Source organism: Ostrea edulis, chromosome 7, assembly GCF_947568905.1.
Source record: "Ostrea edulis chromosome 7, xbOstEdul1.1, whole genome shotgun sequence".
Taxonomy (NCBI): domain Eukaryota; kingdom Metazoa; phylum Mollusca; class Bivalvia; order Ostreida; family Ostreidae; genus Ostrea; species Ostrea edulis.
Genome location: NC_079170.1, coordinates 40,581,557 through 40,608,854, shown reverse-complemented (window position 1 = coordinate 40,608,854; position 27,298 = coordinate 40,581,557). Strand labels below are relative to the sequence as shown.

General features: G+C 34.6%; 1 protein-coding gene and 1 long non-coding RNA gene across 3 annotated transcripts; both read left to right on the top strand.

The window, feature by feature from the left end:
• Positions 1–226: 226 nt before the first annotated feature.
• LOC125654527 (multiple epidermal growth factor-like domains protein 11) lies at positions 227–17,115 on the top strand. Its single transcript, XM_056144422.1, has 7 exons — positions 227–788; positions 1,602–1,744; positions 2,812–2,919; positions 10,517–11,865; positions 15,488–15,552; positions 15,694–15,834; positions 16,095–17,115. Exons 4-7 carry the CDS (start codon positions 11,771–11,773, stop codon positions 16,304–16,306), a joined length of 513 nt encoding a protein of 170 aa, XP_056000397.1. The 5' UTR covers positions 227–788; positions 1,602–1,744; positions 2,812–2,919; positions 10,517–11,770; the 3' UTR covers positions 16,307–17,115.
• Positions 17,116–19,828: 2,713 nt separating this feature from the next.
• LOC125664008 (uncharacterized) lies at positions 19,829–25,531 on the top strand. 2 transcript variants are annotated; one of them, XR_008796975.1, is made up of 4 exons: positions 19,829–20,100; positions 21,318–21,466; positions 22,933–23,032; positions 24,220–25,531. It is a non-coding gene; the product is annotated as an uncharacterized LOC125664008 (long non-coding RNA). The 2 variants fall into 2 exon arrangements; XR_008796976.1 differs by lacking the exon at positions 19,829–20,100 and having other exon boundaries at positions 20,701–21,466.
• The last annotated feature ends 1,767 nt before the right edge of the window (positions 25,532–27,298 follow it).

The window sequence follows — 27,298 nt, the reverse complement described above, 5'->3', positions numbered from 1 at the left end:
GAAGTGACCTTGAGACTACCCCCTTTGCCCCGGGGTAATGCCTTGAACAATTTTTAATCTACAACATATCCTCATCCTTATGTGTAAGTTTGGTGATAATCTGCCCAGTGGTTCTTGAGAAGAAGATTTTTTAGCAACCACTACTTTTGTTTGTATTTTCCTGATTATCTCCCCTTGTTAAAGGGTCACATAATAATACAAACAATAATACAAATTTCTAGGTCTGTTGTTGTGTCCACGTTTTAATTATCAATATCGTGAATGTTGGCTGTTGCTTGTTCGTTTATTTCATTGAATGAATAATATCGTTATTATAGTCTTGTAATGATATTGAAATTTTCTGTTCTAAGCATAGAATAGTGAATGTTTCTTTCATGCATAACCTAGTGCAAAACGTCTCTACGGTCTTTGCTAACTCAATTCACTCATACTGGGACACGTTTATAACTTCGCTGACTTTTGATTTCATCTGTACCACTTATGTCCAACATATCAGGAGGCATATCAATATGACGAAAATATTTACCTGCTACCTTCCAAACTGTTCTGCTATGCTACCTTATTTGCCATACGGTAATTGCATTGTTAAAAACTCAAAATTCGTAATATCTTTACTTTTCTAACACATTAGATCCTGGGTGTTACGACACTGACAGTACCACAGTAAAGCATAGTACTGAATTTTCAACAGCAACGTATACCACTGCAGGTATAACAATCATAGGGATTATAAACCAGAAACAAAGGTTGGCAAACGGAAAACGAGCGACTACAAACAAGATACAAGGGTAAGGAAATGAACAGCGATAGTTTAAACATCATATCTAAACCAGAGACAAAAGTAGGGAAATAGTAAGCGATATATCATACATTACATGTAAACCCGAAACAAATGCAGGGAAATAGTAAGATTTTACAGCATATATCATACACCATATGTAAACCAGGAACAAAGGAATACAACAGGTAGGGTAAGAGAGGAATCGCAGGACTAGGGCATATGTAAACAATAGGAAAACAATATACTACAGATCAGGAACAAAGGTAAACAATAATGAATCAAGGGATCACAAACCAGGAAGAATGGTAAACAATAGGGAAGTTATTAATTACAAATCATGGAAAAGGTAAAGAACAAGGGTTTCAAAACAGGAACTATGGTTAGTGACAGGGAAGCGATAGCTTACAACCAGGAAACAGGGAAGCGAGTGATCACACGCTACGAACAATGGTAAGTGAGGTATAACTAACAGGGAAAAGGTTAAGCAACCGGACAGCATGAATCACAAACCAAGAACAAATGTAATATAAGGTTTACAAACCAAGAACGGGTTAAGTAAATGAAAATGAAGGATTCAAATCAGTAACAAAGCTAAGCAACATGAAAACGAGAGAACACAAACCAGGAAGAAATGTAAGGAAATAGAACGCAATAAATTGTATCAAACGAGAGACAAAGGTAAACTAAGGGAGGGGGGGCATTATGGTATAAATTCAGTTGTATGTGCATGTTTGAAATGAGTATCTTTTTGTTAAAGCTTAAAAACTGAGCCAATGATGACAGGTGTATTATAATAGAAATACTGACCTCTATTATACAGGCACAACGAAAACTTAGAAGATGTTCTGAAGATCGCATTACCTATTACATTCCTGGTTGTGATGATTGCAGTTGTTGTATTGATAATAGCATGTCTTAAACGGAAGGCATTTATCTGCAATCAATCGAAACGAAATTTGAAAAGTATGTTTCGTATCAGACTAGATTCCTTTTCCTTTTCAACAGCAACGCTCTATCAAAGTTATTGTATTCAGATGGTGAACTTGTTCAATTTTTGTTTTATATATTTTATATCTGCTTTTCCATACGTCATTATAATTTATGCTTTTGAACAATCAATTTATCACAGAGCAATCAGCAAGCTTTTAAAAAAAACTTATCATAGACACTTGAGCAATTCTATTTAAATTGCTCTGGCAGTATAAATCATGGAAACATTTCAACGTATCGTATATTCCTTCCACACCTGCTATTTTAGTCTCCCCTTCTCCATGGGGAGACATGTTGTTTCGTGCTTTCTGCCCGTCTGTCAATCTGTAAATCTGTCATAAATCCTTATTACCGCGTCTCCTCCTATCTATCTTATCGTAAATACTTCATAATCTGTACAATGGTTCAATGCCATTTATAGATGTGCATATTGTCTGGATGAAAGGTGAAGATAACGAACTGTGATCAATCTCATAACTCATAAGCAATTCAAAATAAGTTGGGTAAACACTGACCCCTGGACACACCAGAGGTGGGATCAAGTGCCTAGGAGGGGTAAGCATCCCCTGTCGACCAGTCACACCCTCCGTGAGCCATATATCTTGATCGGGTAAACGGAGTTATCTGTAGTCAAAATCAGTGTGCCAAGAACGGTCTAACAATCTATATGAAACACGTCAGACAGCATTTGATCCAATGATAGGTTGTATTGATAAGTTGATAAGTGATTAATTGATTGCATATTGTTCAACGTCCATCTCGATAATGTTTTACTCATTTGGAGACGTCTTATTACATTAATTACCTCATAAGAAATTATTAAATAACTTTCCAAATATTATTATTACTGAGATTTTACTTTGAAGATTTACATCCACAACTATCGTGCAATATTAGGTGAGGTACATACCGCTTCCATAGAGTGTGTCAAAATTAATTTTTGAAAGGTCAGCTTCCTTAGTTTAAACATCAGGTTTCCCCAGAGAGACAATTCAGAGTTGCATTGCCACTATCCTAACACAAAAACACTCTTTTTACAGGAAATCAAAACACAGATGCCTCTAACAACGACACGGACGATGCATTAATGACAGGTGCGAATTAGAGACCACAATCCAAGGACTACAAATAGCTGTTCTGGACAGAAAGTGTGGATGTAAAACCTCTAGATCATACAATTCTATTCTGCTTTTATATGTGACTTAACTCGGTTAGAGAATAAAGCAAGGAGTACATGTAAATAGAGTTAAGTATCGCCAGAGACTATGTACCGCGGTATAGCACAGACTTTGCTTAAAGGAAGTGAACATGAAAATGTGACAAAAGGGTTTAAATTTGTCATTTTGATGTATATAATGAATTCTGAAAATCATTAAGATGTAGCTTTCTTGAGTAGGGAGATATTTCATAAAGATTAACTAATCTTTTCAATACTTGGGAGCTGCCATATTGAACAAAAAAGTATTACCTCCCTGCTGGGTTATCTTTTAGCATCCACTAGAGGGCAACACTGATGCTGATGTCAGTAGGACACATTGTGCATTTTTGGCACATTGTAAGCATCAACGTTAAAATGGCATCAGCAGAAAGTGAATTAAATATGGGATATCAGTTTGAACCTGATGTTACAGAGGAAGAAATTGTTTCTCAGAATAATTTTTCATTACCAGCAATTGGTTTTAATGAGAGAGGAATTATGTACATTCATGATCAAGGGGTGTCTTTGTTGTCATGAGTTTGAACATTTTGTGTCAGATTACATGGATATACACATAAAGTGCGGTTCTCTAAACCCATATTTTGACATGGTGTGTCTAGAAGTCCTGTTATAATTGATACAGCTTACATTTATCCATGGATTTATGTATCCAGAGAGGAAGGGTCTCAGAGGACTTTGATAACAACTTGTTAAACAAGTAAGAAAAACACGAAAATGAAAAATACCTTATGTATTCACTTGTATTAAAATCTAAACATAACATGGCATTTGTGTGTAAATATTTCCAATTACACACACACACGTGATAGAATACAGTAACAATTCTGTTGCAGGCATGCTATCAAGTTTTATGGCCTACAGATAGTTTATCAACTAGGTCAGACGTGATCAGCCTCTTGGTGGTAAAAATCAGAGTAGTTTTAATTTACCCTCATTTGATGTGACATGAATTAAGGGAATATTTCCTAAAGAGCACTGCAATTATAAAGGATTTCATAAAACCTCAGACTTTGATACAGATTCTGAATAAGTAATTTTTATTAGTGTAAATAAATAATATAACTGTAAATTGCATCTCCGAAATTTATCTGTGATCTATGTACATCAATAATTATAAAATATATAATTTATATGCCTATATTGCAGTACCTTTATGACAGTCACCTTAATTATTTCCAAATATTTTAAAATCTAATAAAATTAATTGATTTGGAATCTTCAAATATAACAGTACTAGTGCTTCTGAGTAAGTTCAGAAGTTGGAGGAGCTGGAGATATTTTGTGGGAATGTTTTCTTCTTTTTCTTAATGCATTGTAATTAGATTTGATTTCAATTCTTTTTGCTCCAAAACCTTATTCATCTATTCTAATATGAATCCATACATTTCTGCTGTATAATAGTGACCCAGTCAACAACAGCAATGTTTCTCATCTACGTCAGAGCACAGATGCATACTGGGAAATAATGGATGACCTCCATAAACCTTTAACTTAGAGTGTTTAATTGATCAAATCTCGTAATAGAAACAAGTAAATTAGATTCAGGCCACACTATTTAGTTTCAGGAGGTCTTTTAAGTTTATTATGCAACAAATATTTTTTTCATGTTCACTTCCTTTAATATCTCAGTACATACCACGGTATTGATTAACATCAAATCCATTACTTTTTAAATCTATAGTACAGTTTTATTGCAGTTGAATATAAAATGCCAGAAATACGTGTGGAACATATTCTCAAATATAGATACCAGCACAAATATCTCAAGACGTGTGATAAGCAGACTTGTACATATATGCACACGTGTTTAAACTTTCGATTTATTGTTCTAAACATCTTTATGAAAATGTGAAGATAACGAACAGTGATCAATCTCATAACTCATATAAGGAGTAAGAGTTGGGCAAATACTGACCCCGGAATATACTAGAGGTGGGATCAGGTACGTAGGAGGAGTAACCATTCCATGTCCACCGGACACACCCTCCGTGACCCGTATATCTTGATAAGGAAAATGGTGTAATTCGTTTTATAAAATCAACAGTATCAAAACTGATGGTTGGCAGTTGCTTCTTCAACAAAATTCGAAAACAGGAAATGTCAATTTTTAGTGATCAGTCATCCAAAATCTAAATTTGCTAAACGCCACTCTGATTATACGCAAAGGTACTATAAACATCATACTAAAAAGATGGAGTTCATCATCGACAATATCTTTGTACTCTTTGGTGATCAGGTCTTTCAACAGTCTGTTGAAATTCCCATGGGCATGAATTATGTGTTCCTTTATTAGTTCTTATGAGGCATAATTTATTCAAAAACTTCTACACGAGAAGAAAACATTTCTTGCTGTGACCGTCAACCTGATATTTAGATATATCGAAGAATTTTCATGTAAAACTTATACGGTACCAATTTTGATGCACCAGATGCGCATTTCGACAAATAATGTCTCTTCAGTGATACTCAACCGAAATGTTTGAAATCCGAAATAACTATGAAGTTTTAGATCTAAATATAGCCAAAAACAGCGTGCCAAAAAAGTGGAGCCAAATTCGTCCAAGGATAAGAGCTATGCATGAGGGAGATAATCCTTAATTTTGAAATGAATTTCTGAATTTTATAACAGCAATTAAATATGCATCCGTATTTTCAAGCTAGTAACGAAGTACTTAGCTACTGCGCTGTAGAGACCCTCGGGGACTAACAGTCAAACCAGCAGAGGCCTCGACCCAGGGGTCATAATGTAAAACTTATACAGTACCAATTTTGATGCACCAGATGCGCATTTCGACAAGTAATGTATCTTCAGTAATGCTCAACCGAAATGTTTGAAATCCGAAATAACTATGAAGTTTTAGATCTAAATATAGCCAACAACAGCGTGCCAAATAAGTGAAGTCAAATTCGTCCAAGGATAAGAGCTATGCATGAGGGAGATAATCCTTGATTTTGAAATGAATTCATCTATTTACAATTACTATTTCAATCACATGTTGAATCTGGTGAACTTGTTACTTGAGTAGCAAGATTTTATTTAGCACTTGTCAGGACACCGAAGAAATATATATCTTTTTTAGGCTTCTGAATCATCAGATCCTTGGACGAGTTTGGCTCCAGTTTTTGTTTTTGTTTTTTTTGTTTTTTTGTGGTGGGGGGGGGGAGCACTCTATTTTTCCTTTTAGCTCTTACAAGTTTTTTGTCATTTCAAATTTCCAAAATGTTGTTTTGAGCATCACTGAAGAGACATCATTTGTCGAAATGCCAATCTGGTGCATCAAAATTGGCACCGTATAAGTTTTACATTATGACCCCAGGGTTGAGGCCTCTGCTGGTGGACTGTTAGACCCCGAGGGTCTCTACAGCCCAGTAGCTAAGTACCTCGTCACTACCTTGAAAATACGGATGTATATTTAATTGCTGGGATATAATTTAGAAATTCATTTCAAAATTAATTATGATATCTCCCTCATGCATAGCTCTGATCCTTGAACGAATTTGGCTCCAGTTTGTGGCACTCTAGTTTTCCTTTTAGCTCTTACAAGTTTTTTGTCATTTCGAATTTCCAAAATTTCGGCTTGAATCACTGAAGAGACATTATTGGTCGAAATGCGCATCTGGTGCATTAAAATTGGTACCGTATAAGTTTTACATACTGTGAAATCATCGTTGTTCGTGGGGGATTAATGTTCGTGGATTTTGTGGGTCGTTATAACGATCTAATTTGACAATACAACCTATCAATGTATCAAATGCTGCCTGACGTGTTTCATGTCGATTGTTAGTCTGGTGGGGTTTTTTTTGGGGGGGTGGGGGTGGGCACACTGATTTTAACTACGGATAACACCGTTTACCTGATCGGGATAACATAGACGTATGTTAGGTAGTATCCTTATAACATACAATGCTATCTAGGGTATTTAATATCTAATACTATATGTAATATAGTAATATCTAGCCCTAATGTAGATAAATTATTCAAGCAACCTATCGACTATTACTACAATTTATTGATCCCGAAATATTTATATGCCTAAATTGGGGGTAGATTTCATATCTAAGTAAATTATGTAATTTAAATAAAAATTGCAAATACTTCCTGTTGTAGACGGAGATGGCATGTTATAATGATAATTAATGATTTTCACTCTGTTCCGAGATATCGCTATATTCTACAGGAAATAATCTTTTTATGACGTTCCTGACTTGTTACATGTAATCCCGGTGTGTAGACAGATTTTTGTGGGTTTTTTTTTTTTTTTTTGATTTTAGGATGTGCTGTGTAGGGTTATTGGAAGTACTCTTCGTGAAATATATATCCAATGTAGTATACCATTTATATATTGTAATGTGTTTTCACTGCAAATTATATTTAAATCCATCTGTTTCACACAAATGTATACAGCTCTATATTGATATAACTAGCAAAATACTAACTTTCATAATTAACATAACAGTGGATAAGAGTGAATAAATAAAGATAAAGTACATGATCAATCTCATATTTCCTGGTCAATGCATGATATGAAATGAAGAGATTATCAAACACGGTCCCTGGACATACCAGAAGTGGGATCAGGTGCCTAGAAGAAGTAATTTCACTTTATATGTACCTGAGTCCCGCATAAAATGCGGTCACCCTATAGGAAACAGATTATCCATCTGTCTGTCTGTCAACACATTTTCCCAAACAATGTTCACCTTAATGTTTTCAAGTTCTCTGTAAAAATAATTTCAATGACACACAGACATCTACAATTTGGGGTCATGTCCCTTTATATGTTTGTCTGTATGTACATGTATTTCTATCGTGACACAATAACTCAACCAGTTTTCATTGCAACAATTTTAAACCTTCATACAGGACCATAATAAAGGCATTAGAGGAATCATAATTCCCTCTTGACTTTTAATACTTTCGTTGTGACAAGTTGAATTGTTTGCAATCTTAAAAATGTCACATTTGAAATATGTATAAAGGTAGTTACCTATTCAAGGAAGACATCTAAGAAATCACGAGGTCAATGATCAAGGTCACAATAGCCCTTCAATTTGTATCTCCGATATCCTTTCATTGTGATGTCATACGTTGCACAATTTTCAACATAGACCTTTTGTATTTCGTACAAAGGTAGTCATTGATTAAGAAATACGATTTCGTCTGCCCAACCATCGGTCTGTCCGTGATGACTTTCGTTCTAACATGATATCTTAAATGAGTTTCAACATAAAGTCCTTACATGAGGACACTTATATCTCTTGGTGTGAGGTCAAATATAAATGACACGACAAACCTTCAATCCAAGTTTCACATATTTTCACTGTGACACAATATCTTGAAATGTTTTCAAAATTATAGCTTTCATATTCTACAAAATATGAAATGCGATGATAACGGACAATGGCCAATCTCATAACTCCTATAAGCAATACAGTGTAGATAATTGGGCAAACACGGACCCCTGGACACACCACAGGTAGGATAGTTGCCTAGGAGGAGTAAGCACCCCCAGTTGACCGGTCACACCCGCCGTGAGCCTTATATCCTGATCAGGTAACGGAGTTATCCGTAGTCAAAATCAGTGTGCCAAGAACGTCCTGACAATCGGTACGACTGACAGCATGTCGTCGATATATCTAAATGTCGAATTGAATGCCACAGCAGAGATTTTTTCTTCTCGCGTAGAAGTTTTTGAATAAATTCTGCCTCAAATGAAGATATATATGTAAAGAACAATCACTACTTTCTCTCATTAAAAACGTTAATGAAGTATGCACCATTAGTACTAATACAGGACAACCTAAACTCATTTTTCTGTGGTGCCTTTCTGACTGTCAGATTTTTGTTAGGTTTCATACACCCTATATTTTCATCATGTAAATGTAGTTATCCATAGTTAAAATCGGTGTGCCATGAACGGCCTTAACAATCGGTATGAAACACGTCAGACAGCATTTGACTCATTGATATGTTGTATTGGCAACCTAGATCGTTATAACAATCATAGAATTTGTGAAATTCTGACTTTAAACGAGTGCACCATCAACTTGTTTGTCAGTAGCTTCTTTCGAACTTAGAGCTGATCATTAGCAAAATAAGCTCTTGCGTTATGACAATATAATTTACAAATACAATCAGTCGAATGCTGTCTCTCGTGTTTCAAATATATTGTTTCATCGTTCTTTACATATTGATTTCGACTGTGGATTGATCCGTTTAGTTGATCGAAATATAAGTACATGTTCATGTATCATGGCCGGCTTGACCGTTCAACAGTGGATGTTTACTCTTCCTAGGCACCTGTCCCCACCTAAGATGTGTCCAGGGTCCGTGTTTGCTCTACTCTTACTTGTGTACTTTATAGGAGTTATGAGATTGATCGTTGTTCGTTATCTTCACCTTCATATACATCAAATCATATTCCAGTGAACTCGAAAAACAACAATACAGAGTCTTTCTAATTACCATACAAAGTGTTCGTCGTTTCTACATCATTTATTGTCAAAGATTGTCCATGTACATACTTTATGTGGAAAAGAAAGTGTTCTTTTGTGCCGTATCCTTACAATTTTCAATTTGAAAAATCAAATTTTCTAAATATCCATTTAAAAACAAGGAACAAAAAGAGTTTCACTTATTTTTCATACAGTTTCTGTAATCAGTATCACGCGCCACAAACCTTTTACATGCAAAACTTCACAGGATATCCAATTGAAAAACAAAAATCAAGATGTATTAAAATGTTTTTGTGGCGAGCGCTCTTGTGGCTTGTTTGCCCTTAATGTGGGGTGATGTTTGCCTCCCTATTGCAGCTGATTTTATCGGACCTAAATTTGGTTGTGACGAACAGTTTCCTCTTGCTCCGAATGTTCGGTATGGCCGTGTTTTACAATATTTCCCCTATACGAAAAGTAACGATAATTTCAGATTGGTTGTTTCAGAATTTCATCTGAGGAAAATATGCTCAATTTACTCAACTTGCATTCATCAAAGGAGGTTGACATTTATCAAAAGGATAATAACAATTTTCAGATTACAGTGTATCTACCTCTCTGTCGGGAACTTGGTCATCTTTTAGTGTTAAGGTTGCATTCAATATCAACAATCGATAACCCCCTTTTATAATACTACCTACTAAAGTATTGCGTTTTATTTCCGTTTTATCCCAAATAAAGCCGTAAATAAGACTCTGCATTGTTTAGCGTAAGTATTATCAGAAAGATTAAGTATTAAAGCAACATTTCTAAGTATTGATAAAGCTATTGTCTTTACTATGCATGATTTAACAAATAAAGTTACATGTAGCTTTGTTATCATTTTCGTTTTAATTCCATCGGACTCTTTTCGTGAATTGGTTTATTACGTCAAAAAACGAATAGTGATCAATCTCAGAACTTCGATAAGGAATGCAAAATTACGGATTGGACAAACAAGGACCCCCGAACATACCAGAAGTAGGAGAATTAGGAGCGTAACTCCAGAATGTTACAGAATCTTCTCGAGTTTATGAATGTACCTGACGCAGAAATATGTCACGGGGTCCAAATGTCATTTGGACAATATATCAGTCATCTTTCTCCATTTCAATAATTTCGGATTCCACACTTCTGCTTTATAATCGTTATACCTTAATAATCCGTTACAGTCTCGGAAGACTCAGCTCATGACACATGGAACATTTGATTTATTCTCCTCAGTCTATGACACAAACATTTTATCTTTAGATTTGTCAAATTCCTTCGACAATCATTATCATTTCTACGTTCAAGGCGAATTATGAAATTTTCAAGAAAAAAGGGGGTCATTGTCATTGCTTTATACAGGTTTGTTAAACGTTACCCTTTTCGCTTAACCCTGAGTTATAATGCATTCGCATCAACTCTATTTGTCTCTTGATGTTAAAAAATAATAGTAGCACGAATCATTCAGTGCATGATATAAACATTTAGCCATATTGTCTAGCAATGTAGATATGAGAATGCTTAATGCTAGAAGAATGAAAATAATTAATGACTTTTTGGCACTTAGTATACAGAAATTTGAGAGTTCAAATTAATATACATATATTGGGATCGGAGCATTGTTAGTTTTTAAGATTGCACATTAGTTACAAACCCATGGACTAAAATTAATTATAGAACTAAAGAAGTGGGGGCTATGTATCAATCTGTAGTTATTGGCCAAGATACTAAATTTTCATACCAAATTTCAGGTAACTAATTATAAAGGTTTTTAAGAACTGGTGTTTTATTTGGGAAAATATATCAACCACATTAATAAATTTACAATATCTCCATTATTTCCATATATCTAAATAGAATAAGAATACTTGTCTAGGGTTTTAAATGTTTACGATTGTTGGATAGAATTGGAACAGTATAATCGTGTTGAACATTATTATACAATTCTTGGCCACAAAATGTAGTCCTCTCCCAACCATTCTCAAATTTGAATTGAGAAACCAATGTAACTGGATAAGTTTGAGTATTAAATGGATGATATTATTTATCAATGAGATATGTATTTGGACCGGTTTCTGCACCGATATATCATCCTTTGATATTGTGTTTAAAAGCTGGGGAACTAACTTATTTAAATTTTCCGGAAACAAAGTGTGATACAATGTATGCGACGATTAAAAGTCAGTACTTTAATTAGTACAGATTGAAAACGGAAATAGCTCAGTCTGGAGCTGATTTTGTTCAATAAATGCAGTGGAAAAGGGTCGTTTAATGTGGAACAAATATCAACCTCAGGAATTGTCATTTTTCGATACAACATGACAACTTTTCAGCTTGTGATAATTCTGAAATTATTTTCACAGGAATTGGGTTCCTCAGAAACCACTACAACACCAAGCATCTGCAAGGAAGTGTAAGTATCATTGCACATTTATTGTATTTCTGTGTATAACGTAGAAATGGATATATTTGTTGACGTCGAATGGCACAGTATGAGAGAAATGCCAACAAAGTGTTTTACATCCTCATTTCACTTTCCCTATTTATCTGTAATTTGATTTATGTACATACCACTCTTTCAATTCACAAAATCTACTTTATTTCTTTTTCGACAATTTGCACTTCCGAATATATACAATTTGAAATAAAAAGTGAAACTTACATCAAATGTTAAAATGGGAGTATCTAGAATAAGATTATCAAAGCTTGTACACTCTAGATAAGCGAATAAATAAAATGAAAAAAAAATGAACAAGCAACTCTGAAAGTAATATGTTATTGACTTATAATTCTAGAATGCGGGTAACAATTAAAAGCATTTCTATGATTTTCTTTACTTCAATATAACCTGCTTCGTAATGAAATTTTGACTATGAATCGTCTTGACATTGAATTAGCTGCTAAGTCCACAGTTTTCGGGAAAGGGGATTAAGATCTCGCACTTTACAGTTTTGAACATTAAATGTTTACGTTTCCATTGTCTTTGACTTTGATATCTTTACAGATTGTATTAATAGTAATTTCCATATGTTGTTAATGATGCGAGTAGGAATACAGATATACATACTATATAAACATTTCAACGGCTGGGAATTCCGATACAAGTGGAAGGAGGATGGAAATATATGAATTTAACTCCGTTTACCTGATCAAGATATAGGCCTCACGGCGGGTGTGACCGGTCAACAGGGGATGATTACTCCTCCTAGGCACCTGATCCCACCTCCAATGTGTCCAGGGGTCCGTGTTTGTCCAACTATCTATTTTGTATTGCTTATAAGAGTTGCATGAATAAACTTTATTTTCGTAATATTCGTAAAGATATGAGTGCAACACCTCACGTCGGTATACCTTTCATGATACATGTACACCAATGTGTTTCATGACGTATGCCACCATGTAGCGTCGTATTTCTTACACTGTGCCCTCCTATATTTTCAAAACTGAAACCCATTTCTCAATTGTTACTCGATACATGTGACACCATCGGTAGGCATGGTTAAATATGTAAATATTTCTGCACTGTATCTTTGTTTATGACAGTTCTGTGTGTTAATTACAGTTCTGTGTGTTAATTACAGTTCTGTGTGTTAATTACAGTTCTGTGTGTCAATTACAGTTATGTGTGTTAATTACAGTTCTGTGTGTTAATTACAGCTATGTGTGTTAATTACAGTTTTGTGTGTCAATTACAGTTCTGTGTGTTAATTACAGCTATGTGTGTTAATTACAGTTCTGTGTGTTAATTACAGTTCTGTGTGTTAATTACAGTTTTGTGTGTCAATTACAGTTCTGTGTGTTAATTACAGCTATGTGTGTTAATTACAGCAGTGTTTGTGATGTGTAACTAACCTGTGTATTGACACAGTAGATTTGTGGTTGGTTGTGTCTGATTGAACATTATTCTGTTTGTTTATTCAATGTATTTACATGTATTATATATAAACATTATTCTGTTTGTTTATTCAATGTATTTACATGTATTATATATAAACATTATTCTGTTTGTTTATTCAATGTATTTACATGTAATTTCTAGAACGTTAACTTCCGAACGAAAGTTTATTCATGCATTTAAAGTACAAAGTAAGAAAACGACGATTTATTATTGTAGCCCTTGTAGGTTTCTGTATACGTACTATCAATTAATAAAATCAATTAAATTTTACAAGTTTTACGATGATATAAGCTAATAATAAAGTTAAACTATCATAATGCTTAGTGTAATTGTGTATGAATATGAAAGTTCAAAATTCTTGTAATTCTACCGTTAAGTACACACTATGATGGTACATATTGTCGTTTGGAACATATAATCCTCGACGACGATCTGCACGTACCCTCTCGGTACATATTGTCCGTTGGTACATATACTATATATTGTCGCCGACGACAATATGCGCCGAGACAAGGCATAATTTTTGCATCACGGTACATACTGTCGTCGGAGACAAAAAAGCATTGAAATATATTGTTGCACGCCACGAATAATGGGAGGGGGTAAGATAACTATAGGTATCTCTGTAGAGAATATTTAGCTGTGGTTAGATGCTGAATTGTTTTATGCGAATGAATGAATGAATATTTGGAATTCTTGTACAATTTCAATGCCATTTCCAAAGGAGCCCCTGGTCGTTTTTTTGTTAATCTCATTTAAAGATTACATGTTTGACTTGTTTCATTTTATATATTGATAAATTTCATGTACAGGACTAATGTCATATCTCTCTCTCTCTCTCTCTCTCTCTCTCTCTCTCTCTCTCTCTCTCTTGTACTCAATATCTTAAGTAACCAGTACGAAATGACTTGATCATCAAAGATATATGATGGCATTGGTCAAGAAAAAAGAAAAATATAGCATACATTTGAGTATATAGTCTAGATTTGTAAAAATAAAATAGATAAATAAAAATCCAAACTTAGTTCAAGAAATCTCATTCCTACATATAGATCAATACCTGATGCTACATGTACATGTACATCTAATAATGGTGAGGGTTTGTGTCGGCACCTATTGTAGAAGGAGCCATGTAACAACTCTATCTACATATATACAGGTTTCACACCTCCAGTTTACAATCATTTGAATTGGAGAGATAAGACCTCCGTAATAAAACAAGAATAAACATCTGTTGAAAGAAATAAAACCCACAAGAAATGTGCGTACAAATATGCATTTCATGTTTTTGAAAGTGTGATTATGACCGGAACTAAACTTACGCGGACCGGAACGAAAATGAAAACCAGGAACGAAAATTATAGGTATTTAGCATTCCTAAATCATGCGACACCGGACGGCAATCTGTACCGTCACACACACTACATAAGTAATTGATCTAATAAGTAAAAATGAAAGTTACCGCGTCGTACATGAGCAATCATTTTCAAATGGGTCATGATAATTGCTTTCTCAACCCTTTTTAGTATCTAGAATGGAATATTGAAACTATTTGAACCAAATAATACCAAAGAATCAAACCGTACAGGCCACACCTACCTTTTCGTGTAGACCGTTCAGAAAAACGTGCAAACCACGCCTAAAAGTGGTCAGCATTTCGTGTGAAGCGTTTCGTGCAAACCTTTCACTGTTCCGTGCAGACCGTTCAGCGTTTTGTGCAAACCTTTCATCGTTCCATGCAGATCGTTCAGCGTTTCGTGCAAACCGTTCACCGTTCCGTGCAAGAATCGTTTCGTACTGTTCCGTGCAAGTGGTGTAGTACTACGCTTATGTGTCTGCAAATAGATAGACAATGCATGATACAGAAAGTGCATTGTGAGTATAAATTGTCGAGCGAAAATCTGTCTAAGTCAGTGTGGATTTATTTACAATTCCATGTTAATGCGAATGGGGTACCCCTACCAGCAATCGTTTCTGTTGTGTGTGTTTTTATTTCCTTTAGTGCAGCACATTGGTACAATGCTTCGTTGTACAAGACAGAAGTCTTTTATAGATTAAATTGTGTTTGCTAATAGTTCTATATATTCAAATAATACCCATATGATAGTTTACTTGAATAAAAAATACCTTTTTTCAGGTTGATTGGTTTAAGTAACTGTTGTGCTGATACGACTTGGGATGATCTGAAAAAACATTGTGTTCGTAGGTGATATTTATGACACGTCTATTTGTGTGAAAAATTAAGCGCGGATATATTATTAGAATATGTATGCCTAAATTTGGCGTATATTGAAAACTTTGAATTGTTTTAACACATTCTTTTCCTGAAAAATTATCTTTTAGTGTGCAATCCAGGATTCACAGGACTCAACTGTTCTGAACACTGCCCTAGTGGCGTTTTTGGGAAAGAATGTGAATCAGTATGTCCACAAGAGTGCCAGTATTGTCACCATATTACTGGGGAGTGTCCAACAGACCAAAATGGTAGAGTTGTAAACTTTGACATTTTGTATTGCATATACAACATAAATAAGAAAGGTGATCATTGTCGCTAGTGAGTATGAAATTTGTTTCTAATTGATTTAAAGCTTGCGTTGATTAGGAAAAGGAATGTGTTCGTAGGTTATATTTATAACACATGTATCGTGTATAAAGTGGATCGCGTATATATTATGAAAACTTTCATGTATTATATTGGGTATTTCGAAATCGTTGAAGTATTTAAAGAAAACATCGTCTTTTAGAGTGTGATCCAGGATTCACAAGACTCAACTGTTCTGAACACTGCCCTCGCGGAGTTTTCGGAAGACGATGTCAATCAGCATGTCCACAGAAGTGTCAGGATTGTCAACATATTACTGGGGAATGTTTAACAGAACAAAATGGTAAAGTTCTAAACTATGATATTCTGAATTACATACACAACATATATAAGACAGATGAGCATTGTCTGTAGCGAGTATGGAAGTTTAGAAATAAGATATAATCTTAGTGTTATTGGGATATGACATGAAGTTGGTCACGTGATCAAATCCTATAACGCCCGAAGGTTATCGTAGATTTGATCACGCACCAACTCCATGTCATATCCCAATAATACTAAAACATACAGAAAAATGATATTTCTTTTCTTATCTCTATATTTCTAATTCATTTGTGTTCTTACCAAGTTTCCATATCAATATATAGCAGATGACCGAGAAGATGATCGTGCAACACAAAATATAATTCGTTAGATATTTATTAAATAGATAATTAGGAAGAATGTTTAAGAACATATAAGATATAAACATTTGATTTAAAAGGTTAAAAGGGACGAAACAAGTGTAACATAAAGTAATTTAGAGCGTCATTTGAGGACATGAAGAGTAGAGTAAATACATCAATGATATGATTTGGTTGCGACCAGCGATGGAGAACCTGTCGCGGTGGCCTACTTGAAGTTGAAAATGCAATTGTTGAATAGATTTCGACAGAATTTCAAAGGATCTGAAAAAATTGACGGGAGGTAGATGAACCAAGATAACGTTAAGCTCTTCATTGAGGTTTTGGAAGTTTTTGAAAGGAACAACGGCATCTTCATCGTTAAGACTCGTGGTTGTAGCCATTCGGGACAGATTTAGACAAAGTGCAGTTAAGTTGGGTTCTTTTTTTCCCTCCAGGGTGTGTAGGAGAAAATAAAAAAACAAACTAACAGAGCATTTTGTTCATTTGAAAGATTTATGTTGTAGGATTCTAATGAAGGCTCGCAGCGTTGCCCTGACAAAAGGCGTGTTGTGGGATATATTGCGTATCCCAGACTCACTTTGTGGGATCCTTAGGTGGTTTATGGGTCATCTATATTTTGACCCATAAACCATGTAGACTAAACTTCACAGAAATGTTCAAAATGATATTATTATCATAAAAAAACAACAACAAAATTAAACCCACAAGGATATATAGAAAAATATCCCCAACGTAAAATCTATTTTTAGAACAGTCAGTCTAGGTCCGTCGCTTTCAACATTTTGTGTATCAATAAATGTCAAGTGGAAAGTCCCACAATACGATTTAGTGATACACGCAATGCATTTTGGGAGGACAATGGCGGAGTTGAGCAGAAGGAAAAGAGGCTAAGAGCTGTAAGTATTTTGTTCTTATTTAGAAGTGTGACGCATAAATCGTATTGCGGAATTTTATCGCGAACTGCGTGCCGTAATTGATTGAGAGTTATTTATAGAGTTCTGTCCATGCGAATCATTTTCTTTGAGATTGCAAAATAATGTATTTAAGTTTCAGATACAATTTAATATTAGTATTTTGTGTTTATAACAATAGTCCAGGTAATTAAGAAATTTATAAATTATGTTTGATTACTTGGAATATTAAAACCGGTTTGTCGGCTTATTTATAACTCACTATATGTGCACGCTCTTCATTCTGACGTCGCCCTTCACACAGTTCACTGGGTGTTCGAATAGAGTTCGGGGTAACACATTTTTAATATTGAATACCTCTTTGTTCCGGTGAGACGGGTTTAATTGGGTGTGGCACTGCCATACAATTGGGCTCATTACCAATTTGTATATATAATAAAATTAGTGACATTGAACCAAAATCTTTGTCATGAAGTGGCGTCGTGGACATTTCGAAATCAGATGGGCTATGCTTAATCATGGTATTCTCGGTAAAAGTTGTTATTGGCAGTGAGCTATGATATTTAGGTGTGTCTACCAAATTTCAAACATAGAGGAAACTTCCATATGGAAGCTCTGCAGTTAGAAAACTGAAGAGGACGGCAGATAGAAAGAGACTTCAGAAACTTGATACAACTCGTGAAAAAAAAGCAACGCCAAAAAGAGGTGATACAAACTAACATTTTTGTAATTCGCCATTAATGTACAGGTATATAGACTCTGTGTAGCAGATACAAATACTTTATCATTAATGTGAACTTAGTAGAGTGTGAATTATGGCTACAAAGAAAGAAATTAAGGAGCAGCTTCACAATGAAAGACAAAAATCAGAACATTTAGAGCACGAACTGTTCAGACTTCAAGAACAATTGTTAACAGAAAGAAATATAAACGAAAAAAGGGAACGAGTGTTGAGAGTGGAATGAAAGGAAATAAAACTGTTTATGTTGCGAGAGAGAAAAAGATTGCAAAATTGAATTGAAGACCAATGAAAGAGAGTGACCCAGATGTATCAGAGTGGTTACAAGATGCAGAACAACATCTTCGAATTATTCATGATGAAAATGCTAGAATAGATTTTTTAATGGATAATTTGGGTGGACAGGCTAAAGATAAAATAAGATTACGCCCCACTGTAGAAAGGGATACGTCAGGGAAAATTTTGAAAATAATCAGAGATGTATTTGTAAGCACAGAAACTCTTGGCGCTTTGCAGCAACATTTTCATCAACGCGATCAAAGATATGGCGAATCTTTGCAAAATTATTCTTTGGCACTTATGAAATTAGTTGAAAAGATTATCATAAAAGACGAAAATGTAGTCACCGATTTCGATGATTTGTTGAAAGAAAGTTTTATTGAGGGCATTCGCGATTCGTCTCTCCGGAGAGAGATCAGACGGTTTTCTTTTGAAGGGAAGTCTATGTTATTTGGTGAGTTTAGACAGTGGTCTGAAGATTATAGAGCTGAACCACTGAGCAAATACTCTGCGAATGAAATATGCACACAAGATAGTATCAAATCTAGAGTTCTAACATCACCAGATGATAGTCAATTACTTGATCTTATGAACATTCTTAAAGTACAACAGAAACAAATTGAGGAAAATCAAAAACAATTGCAAAAATTGTCTGATCAGGTCGTGAAAAGTAAATCCGATTCTGATGCAAAAACTGTCAAAGTAAAACAGCTTCCTAAAATTAAGCAATTTCATTTAAGTAGCAGTCCACGTAAGAATCATGCAGAATGAAAAAAAGTGGCACAGCTATAAATTTAAAATCTCTTGAAAAATGGCTAATTTTGAAGAAAATCATGTTTTGAACTTGATCCAATAAAAAATTTCACCTTGAATCCTTCTTAAGATTTTTAATCGACTGAAAGGATATTCGGTTTCAAAAATATTTTCCCGTTGTTTTCTTTATAAAGAGCACTAATGAAAATGGTCATAAAAATTAATTATCGGACACTCTGTCATTAAAGATTAATAGATACATAAAGTCAATAGTATGGACAGTAAAAGAAATAACAAACATCATTTGGAAACATGTTTACAAATTAGTTACAGATTTTTAAAAACTACGTACGATCTAGCAGATTGACGATTTTATTATCTCCCTTTGCTAACTCTTTAGTGTTAAAGATACGATTGTTTGGGGAAACATGACAACATGTCATACGAGTTGGCGGTTTGAAGACAGACGATGCCGTTTTGTAACATTTCTTTATGGACAAATACTCCATGTGAAGAAGTTTCAAAGACAATTTATGTGAATGACTATAAGAAATCGGTAGCTAGATATTTATCTCCTTAAACAAATCACATTGCGGGAAATCCATGACACAAGGCCCGCCTGCGCCTGTGTCTATTTTCACAATCACACGTTGGAATTTTTCGGTTGTTTCATATCATCAGAGTTCTTTAGAGTGGATGAGGAATACTACATGTGTTTTCCCAGATCACTCGGTCAGTTGTATTGGATATACGAACCGGATATGGGCACATATCATTAACATTCGGGATGAGCAACATGCTTGTGGAAAAATGCTATGGCCAGTATGGGTGGCGGTGCAGGTAAGTTTGTGTGAATAAATCATAAATATGTATTGGTTACTTAAGGTAATTTCACCATACTTTATTTTAATAATTATTTTGCTTTGTACCATAAATAAGCTGTCGACTAATGAATAAATAGTATCAGTGGGGGGGGGGGTGAAAACTATGTAAAAATATTATACTTTAAAATGTAGGCCATTTTAGAAACACTTCTGTTTTCCCTCTGCCAACCAGTGGTTGAAAGTAACTTTTTCTTCCACAGGCTAAAATCAAAACACATCAGCTAAAATGAAACTAATGAATCATTGCTCTTTTTTCATGTTATTTCAATGAATGATTCAACAACCTAACCCCCACCCCATGATTACTGAACCTGGTGGGTCAACATTTACACATTGTTTAGACAAGTCAATGGCATATGCCATATCGTGATATGTTGGGGTATCTTGATCCTCACAACTCTAATCTAACACATGTACCGCAGGTTCAAATTTCATAACACATCAGGGTTGTTACTAGGGCTTTTTAAAGATAAGCCCCAGACTCATGGTTTATGAGCAGCCTCAATCCCATGAAAATTCACAAGTCCCATGAATTTTCATGAGTCTTTTTCTATCTGATTTTTGAGAAAAGTACAAATGTTGATTCCACATAGTTGTTAATCATGATGTCATCACAGTGGAAATTCAAAATTAATGATTTTTGATTTTCTTAGCCATGGAATAATAATTAAAATAGGAAACACTATTTGTGACACCTGATTCTATATCAAAATCATTTTAATTTTCTTATAACCAGTATAGGTGCATTTTTTAAAATCCAATCACAACCCACATAGTTGAAAATACATATTAAAAGTGCTCTTCATTAGCTAATTTTTATCACATCAAATATGAAGACCTTAAGAATCTATTTTAGTTAATTTTGCATATTAAGATGAACAATTTCAAACATAATTTTTAATCAAATGAATATTTCTTATCAGCAAAAATGTATCGGATGTAATGATTTAGCACGGGTCTTTTAACCAAAAGTCTGTATAGCTTACCTGATCACCATTTTTCTGTGATCATAATGTCCGTTATACTTGTTGTCTACAGAATTTGGTAACTTGTGAACTTGATTGAAAATTGAATTATTGACACCTCTGCAGGTATCGAGATCATTGCCATCACCACAAATTGATAGTTGGTAGTTCAGCTTCATTGAATGAAATATATTTACTTAAATTTCAGTATACAAGGAATCTATTCACTGAAATTCCAAGAAGATTCCATGACTTGCTTGTCATACAACAAACAACAGAATATGGACGTGATTCCTAGAATTAGAACTTGAATGGGTCAGACTTGAATACATGCAAAGTCATGTAGCAATATTAAAGGTATACATCATGATATCTGCTTTGCATGTATGAAAATGAAAAACCGTTGTCATTGTAAATATACACATGTATATATTTACATGTAATATATGTATTGTTCAGGTTGTTATATTGTCCTGTTTATGTGAGTTGGAATATTAATTAAGTTTGCACCCGTCAGTCACACCAATTGCTTGGTTGACAACAAACTTGGTATACTGATAAACCACAGAGTATATTATCCTATTTACCTCACCTGAGTTGAACATTTTAGTGAGCTTTTGTCTGTCTGTCCATCTGTTTGTAGACTTTTCAAAATTTAATCTTTTCTACAACCACTGAGCCATTGTCAGTCAATCTAGCAAAAATCATCCTTGAGAAAAGGGGATTCAAGCTTGTTCAAATTAAATGAAGGGTCATGCTCCCTTCAAAGGGGAGATAATCAAGAAATATGGAATATTTACATGACTAAGTAACATGTTATCTATGTCTCTGATCTCATATCTGATTTCATATCACATAGATGAAATTTAAAATGTTTACCTAAAGACCTTCCTTAACATAGTGTAGATTCAATCACCATAGGGGATCTAAGTATACTGGAAATTTTTTAAATAAATCTTCATAAAAGACAGGTATTACTAGTAGTCAGGTTAAACTCACAGATATTGCACAATTTAAGTTTGTTCAAATTGTGGTCCTAGAAAGTAGGGTATGGCACAATAATTGATCTAAGTTTTATTTGGGTATATGTATGGAACATCTTTAAAAATATTCATCTCAATAACAGATGACCATGATTAGACAGCCATATCAATATGCATGCATGAACAGGTTTTCAAATTTCTGTGTGTTCAATTCTGGGCCCTAGGGGTAAGTGTGAAACACAATTGGAGATTTATATTAGACTATTCAGAAAATTGATTGAAACAAATGTTTAAGACAGTGTAAGTGTCACAGAGCCACACTAAATCCTATCATAATACCAACATTCCTAAGTTCATTTGAAGTTTTTTCCCTCAGTAAAATGAATCCTTGGTTTATGGTTACTCAATGAATCATAATTTACATTTATAGGACATATATGCTTGAAAGAAGATCTTTAAAAAAGATGTTTTCTCAATAACAGCAAGATCATGTTAGTCATATTGGTTTTGAGGCATCCCCATATGTGAATTCAAGTAGGCTATATCGCAACTTTTTGGGCTAGATTTGGGTCGCAATATAGGGTTAAAAATGTTCATGGGAATAAAGATTGGAAACAAATCTTTTAAAAATCACTACAGCAGGGTCAAGATGACTCGGGTGAGCAATGCAACCCATGAGCCTCTTGATGGTATTTGAGGCCACAAAATCAAGACAAAGGTCAAATCAATAATGATATTAGAAATATTGTTCAGTGTCTTTAGACCCCTTTGTTTGACAACAAATGATGAGTTGTAATTAATTTCGAAATATGTTATATATTTTCTTCTTCTTCAAAATAGGTGTTGTACTTCAGGAAAAGGGGAAGTGTATTTGTTGGAAGATGGATAAAGAAAAATTGGAGCATGCACTAGACTTCTTTAAATCCTGCTTTTTTATCAGGTACACAATAAATTATCAACAATGCCAAATTATGTCTTCATCCAATGGATATGATTAACATTCATGGAAATAACTCGCACTGCACTCTGAAAAAATACATCCCATGATTACCCAATATAAAATGAACTTTTAATAGCAACTGACATACATTTATGGAAAATATCTGTTTCAATGAATAGGCATTTTTAACATTGTGCAATGTTTAGCTCACCTGAGCTGAAAGCTCAAGTGAGCTTTTCTGATCACATTTTGTCCATCGTCTGTCTGTTTGTCTGTTAAACTTTTCACATTTTCGACTTCTTCTCCAGAACCACTGGGCCAATTTCAACCAAACGTTGCCAAAAGCATCCTTGGGTGAATGGCTTTCAAGTTTGTTCAAATGAAGGGCCATGTCCCTTTCAAAGGGGAGATAATCACAAAAATGTAAAAATAGGTTGGGGTCATTTAAAAATCTTCTTCTCAAGAACCACTGGGCCAGAAGAGCTGAAATTTACCTGAAAGCTTCCTGACATATTTCAGATTCAAGTTTGTACAAATCATGGCCCCCGGTGGTAGGATGGGGCCACAAGGGGGGATCAAAGTTTTACATACAAATATAAAGGGAAAAACTTTAAAATTCTTCATCTCAAGAACCACTAAGCCAGAAAAGCTGAGATTTACATGAAAGCTTCCTGACATAATGCAGATTCAAGTTTGTTCAAATCATGAGCCCCTGGGGTAGGATGGGGCCACAATAGGGGATCAAAGTTTTACATACAAATATATAGGGAAAATCTTTAAAATTCTTCATCTCAAGAACCACTAAGCCAGAAAAGCTTATTTTTATATGAAAACTTTCTAACATAGTGCAGATTCAAGTTTGTTCAAATCATGGCCCCCGGGGGGTGGGATGGGGCCACAAGTGGGGGGGTCAAGGTTTTACATACAAATATAGGAAAAATCTTTACAAATCTTCTTCTCAAGAACCATTGGGCCAAAGAAGTTGACATTTACATGAAAGCTTTCTGACATAGTGTAGATTCAAGTTTGCAAAGGGTAGTTTGGGCCATAATAGGGACTAAAGTTTTACATGCAAATATATATGGAAAGTCTTCAGATATGGGCCAAGGTGACTCAGGTGAACGATGTGGCCCTTGGGCCTCTTGTTTTTAAAAACAATGTCTCTGAACCAACAAAACTATTTTCAGGTAACATCATTGAGTACAAAAGAAATGTACCTTCACAGCAGACAACTTATAACCTTTCGACAAGAAATTGGGACTGCCTGCCATTCAACCATTGTACATATATGAATTTACCAGTCCTGTTGTGAAGAAACTTATTTCATCATCTTTCAAGGGCCATGTTATTTAGGATTTTAATTACTTGTCCTGCATCACAAGCTTAAAAAGACTTATTAACCAGATAATGAGATTGTTATGAGATTGATCACTGTTCGTTATCTTCACCTTGGATAATGACAAGATTTCATAGCTTGAGGAGTACCAGGAAAATTTACTTGCAGCAAAATTGTACATAAAGAGAGACTCACTCAAGCATGAATGTAGAATAATTATAAAGATACAGTAGAGAGAGAGAGAGAGAGAGAGAGAGAGAGAGAGAGAGAGAGAGAGAGAGAATTATATGGTGATATAATTAAACTCATTGTCTTCAATGGGTATGTCATGTCAGTAGAGAATCATGATTCATATGGTGATATTTTTCAATTACATACTCGTTTCAGTGCAATGGCATTGTACAAATAAATATTTTAAGTGTTGTTAGGGAAAGTGGTTGCTATGGTGATATGTGTAAACATATTGTCTTCCATGGGTCCGACATGTCAGTAAATAATTACATGTTGATATAATTGTATTATATTCTCATTTGAAGGCAATTGGAATTGTACAGTTTGAAATGTTTGCTTGTTGCTAGGGAAAATTGGCTGCTATGGTGATATAGTTAAACCTGATGTCTTCATTGGATTCAACATATCAGTAGAAAATCATATATTGGTATATTTGCATTAGGTTCTCATTCCAGTGCAATTTAATCATACAACTTTAAATTTTATGTGCGTTGCTAAGAAAAATCAGTTGCTATGGTGATATGGTTGAAGTCTGATTTCTCCAATTGGTCTGAAATGTCAATAAATTAAAGTGAACCCAGATGATTTGTATTTATTTTCAGTTAATGGAATCATTTTAGTGCATATATTGCAGATATTCTTGTTTTATTGTGTTGGAAATGGGCCTGAAAGAGTTGCCTAGCAACCGTTACTATGTGCATTTCCGACTCTTTTGATTTTTATTTTGAGTACGCTTAGTATTGATTGTTTAGAAAATATGTATCAAAATTTGGCACTTTTCGGATAACTAAAGTAATATGTATTTAAAATACCTTAAAATTGTCGAATTTACAGAAAATTGATAAATATTAAAACAATGCCTATTCCAAAGTCCTCTACAGATACCATATAATAGTATTTCATTAGTATTGTACATTTTTATGTTGAAGTAACCTTTACCTCGCCTAAATAATTTATCATTATGTTTGAAAAATTATTATTTTCATTTTTATACAAATTTTAAGAATTATGTATTTCTGCACTTTACAAAACCCAATACAGTGGTTGCTATGGAAACACAAATGCTTTAATTTCCATAGCAACCATTGGTGCACAATTTTTTTACTCTGCATGTCTTCATATATCATTATTATGAAGAGTTATGGAAAGTTTCATGAAAATTCAAAATTATCAGTATGCCACCTTCTGCATGATTCTTACGTGGACTGCTACTTAACATGTTACCGTTGCGGTGGAAAGGGGCACAAAGCACCCGAATGTAGTACTCAGTTACAAGATGATAAAACTTTTATGGAGAAAGGTAAGTCAAAGAGTTCAAATACCAATCCTTTAAACGAGAAGCGTCCGTTGTAGAGAGTCAACCAGCGGACGATGGGCTTAATGACTCAATTGACCAGCATATCATTGAGAAAGCTATTGGGACATGTCCGGTGGTAACAGTCAACATAGAAGGTAAGCCAATATCGTGTCTAATTGACACTGGTTCACAAGTTTCTACAATCACCGAGTCTTCCTTCCGATATTTGTTGAAATCGGAGCCAAAATTAATAGATGTAACCAAATGGATGAGAGTGTCTGGCGCCAATCATCTACCAATTCCATACATTGGTTACATTGAGGTAGAGATAGACACTGCTCATTATTCCATTCCAAATGTTGGAATATTAGTTGTAAAGGATCCTGTTGATAATTTTGGTAAAGATAGAAAAATGCGTGTTCCTGGCGTATTGGGAAGTAATTTCTTCCATATTCTTAAGGAACAAGTAGATCAGAACCTTATTTCGATTCCAGGCAAAAATTATCATTTACTTAATACTCTGTCTGTGTTTGAAATGAGTGCATCTCCAGTTGATGACTCTGAAAAGTTACGTTTTGTCAAGGTTGCAGGTCAAAATCCGGTCAAAATCCCATCTAGAACCATGAAAGTTGTTATGGGTACAACACGCCAAAGGCCCAAGAACTATAGTGCTCTTGTACAAGCAGTATATGGAGATCACGGTTCTCTCCCCAGAAATATTATTGTAATTGACACATATGCAAATGTCGAAAACGGTATTATTCCGTTCAGAGTAGTTAACATTGGTGATGAGGATGCATGGCTTAATCCAAAAACAGGGGTAGGTATATCACATCGAGCAGAGGTTGAGTATTCCCCTCACCAAGATTGTGAAGTGGAAATACAGGTGAGTAGTCAGGAAATACAAGTATGCATAGAAAAATTACAGCTAGAATGCAAACAAAAGGCCGATAAAAGAGATAGAGTAATTTCCACAAAGAATTCTGTAAACATCCATGGTGTAGACGTTAACATTGGCACATGCTTGTCTGACAATGAAAGAGACATGTTGGTATCAGTTATTAGTCAACATCAAGATATTTTCTGTAAGAATACTGATGATCTAGGATTTTCAGATACTGTACATCACAGAATATTGACGACTGACAATGCTCCAGTAAAACTACCCCATAGAAGAATTCCTCCAAATCAGATGGAAGAAGTGAAGTCTCATATTCAGAAACTATTGCAGCAAGGTATAATTCGACGTAGCACAAGTCCTTACGGTGCTGCGGTGGTATTGGTGCGGAAGCGAGATAACTCTGCACCTTTGCGTAGATTATAGACAGCTTAATCTTAAAACAATCAAAGATGCATTTCCAATACCGAGAATTGAAGAGGCTTTAGATGTTCTTCATGGCGC

Bases quoted from the DNA above. Each gene is read 5' to 3' on its own strand.
- LOC125654527 (XM_056144422.1), top strand. From the start codon at position 11,771: ATGACAACTTTTCAGCTTGTGATAATTCTGAAATTATTTTCACAGGAA. The intron at 11,866-15,487 runs GTAAGTATCATT...ACCTTTTTTCAG, and splicing joins CCAAGCATCTGCAAGGAAGT to GTTGATTGGTTTAAGTAACT. The intron at 15,553-15,693 runs GTAGGTGATATT...ATTATCTTTTAG, and splicing joins TCTGAAAAAACATTGTGTTC to TGTGCAATCCAGGATTCACA.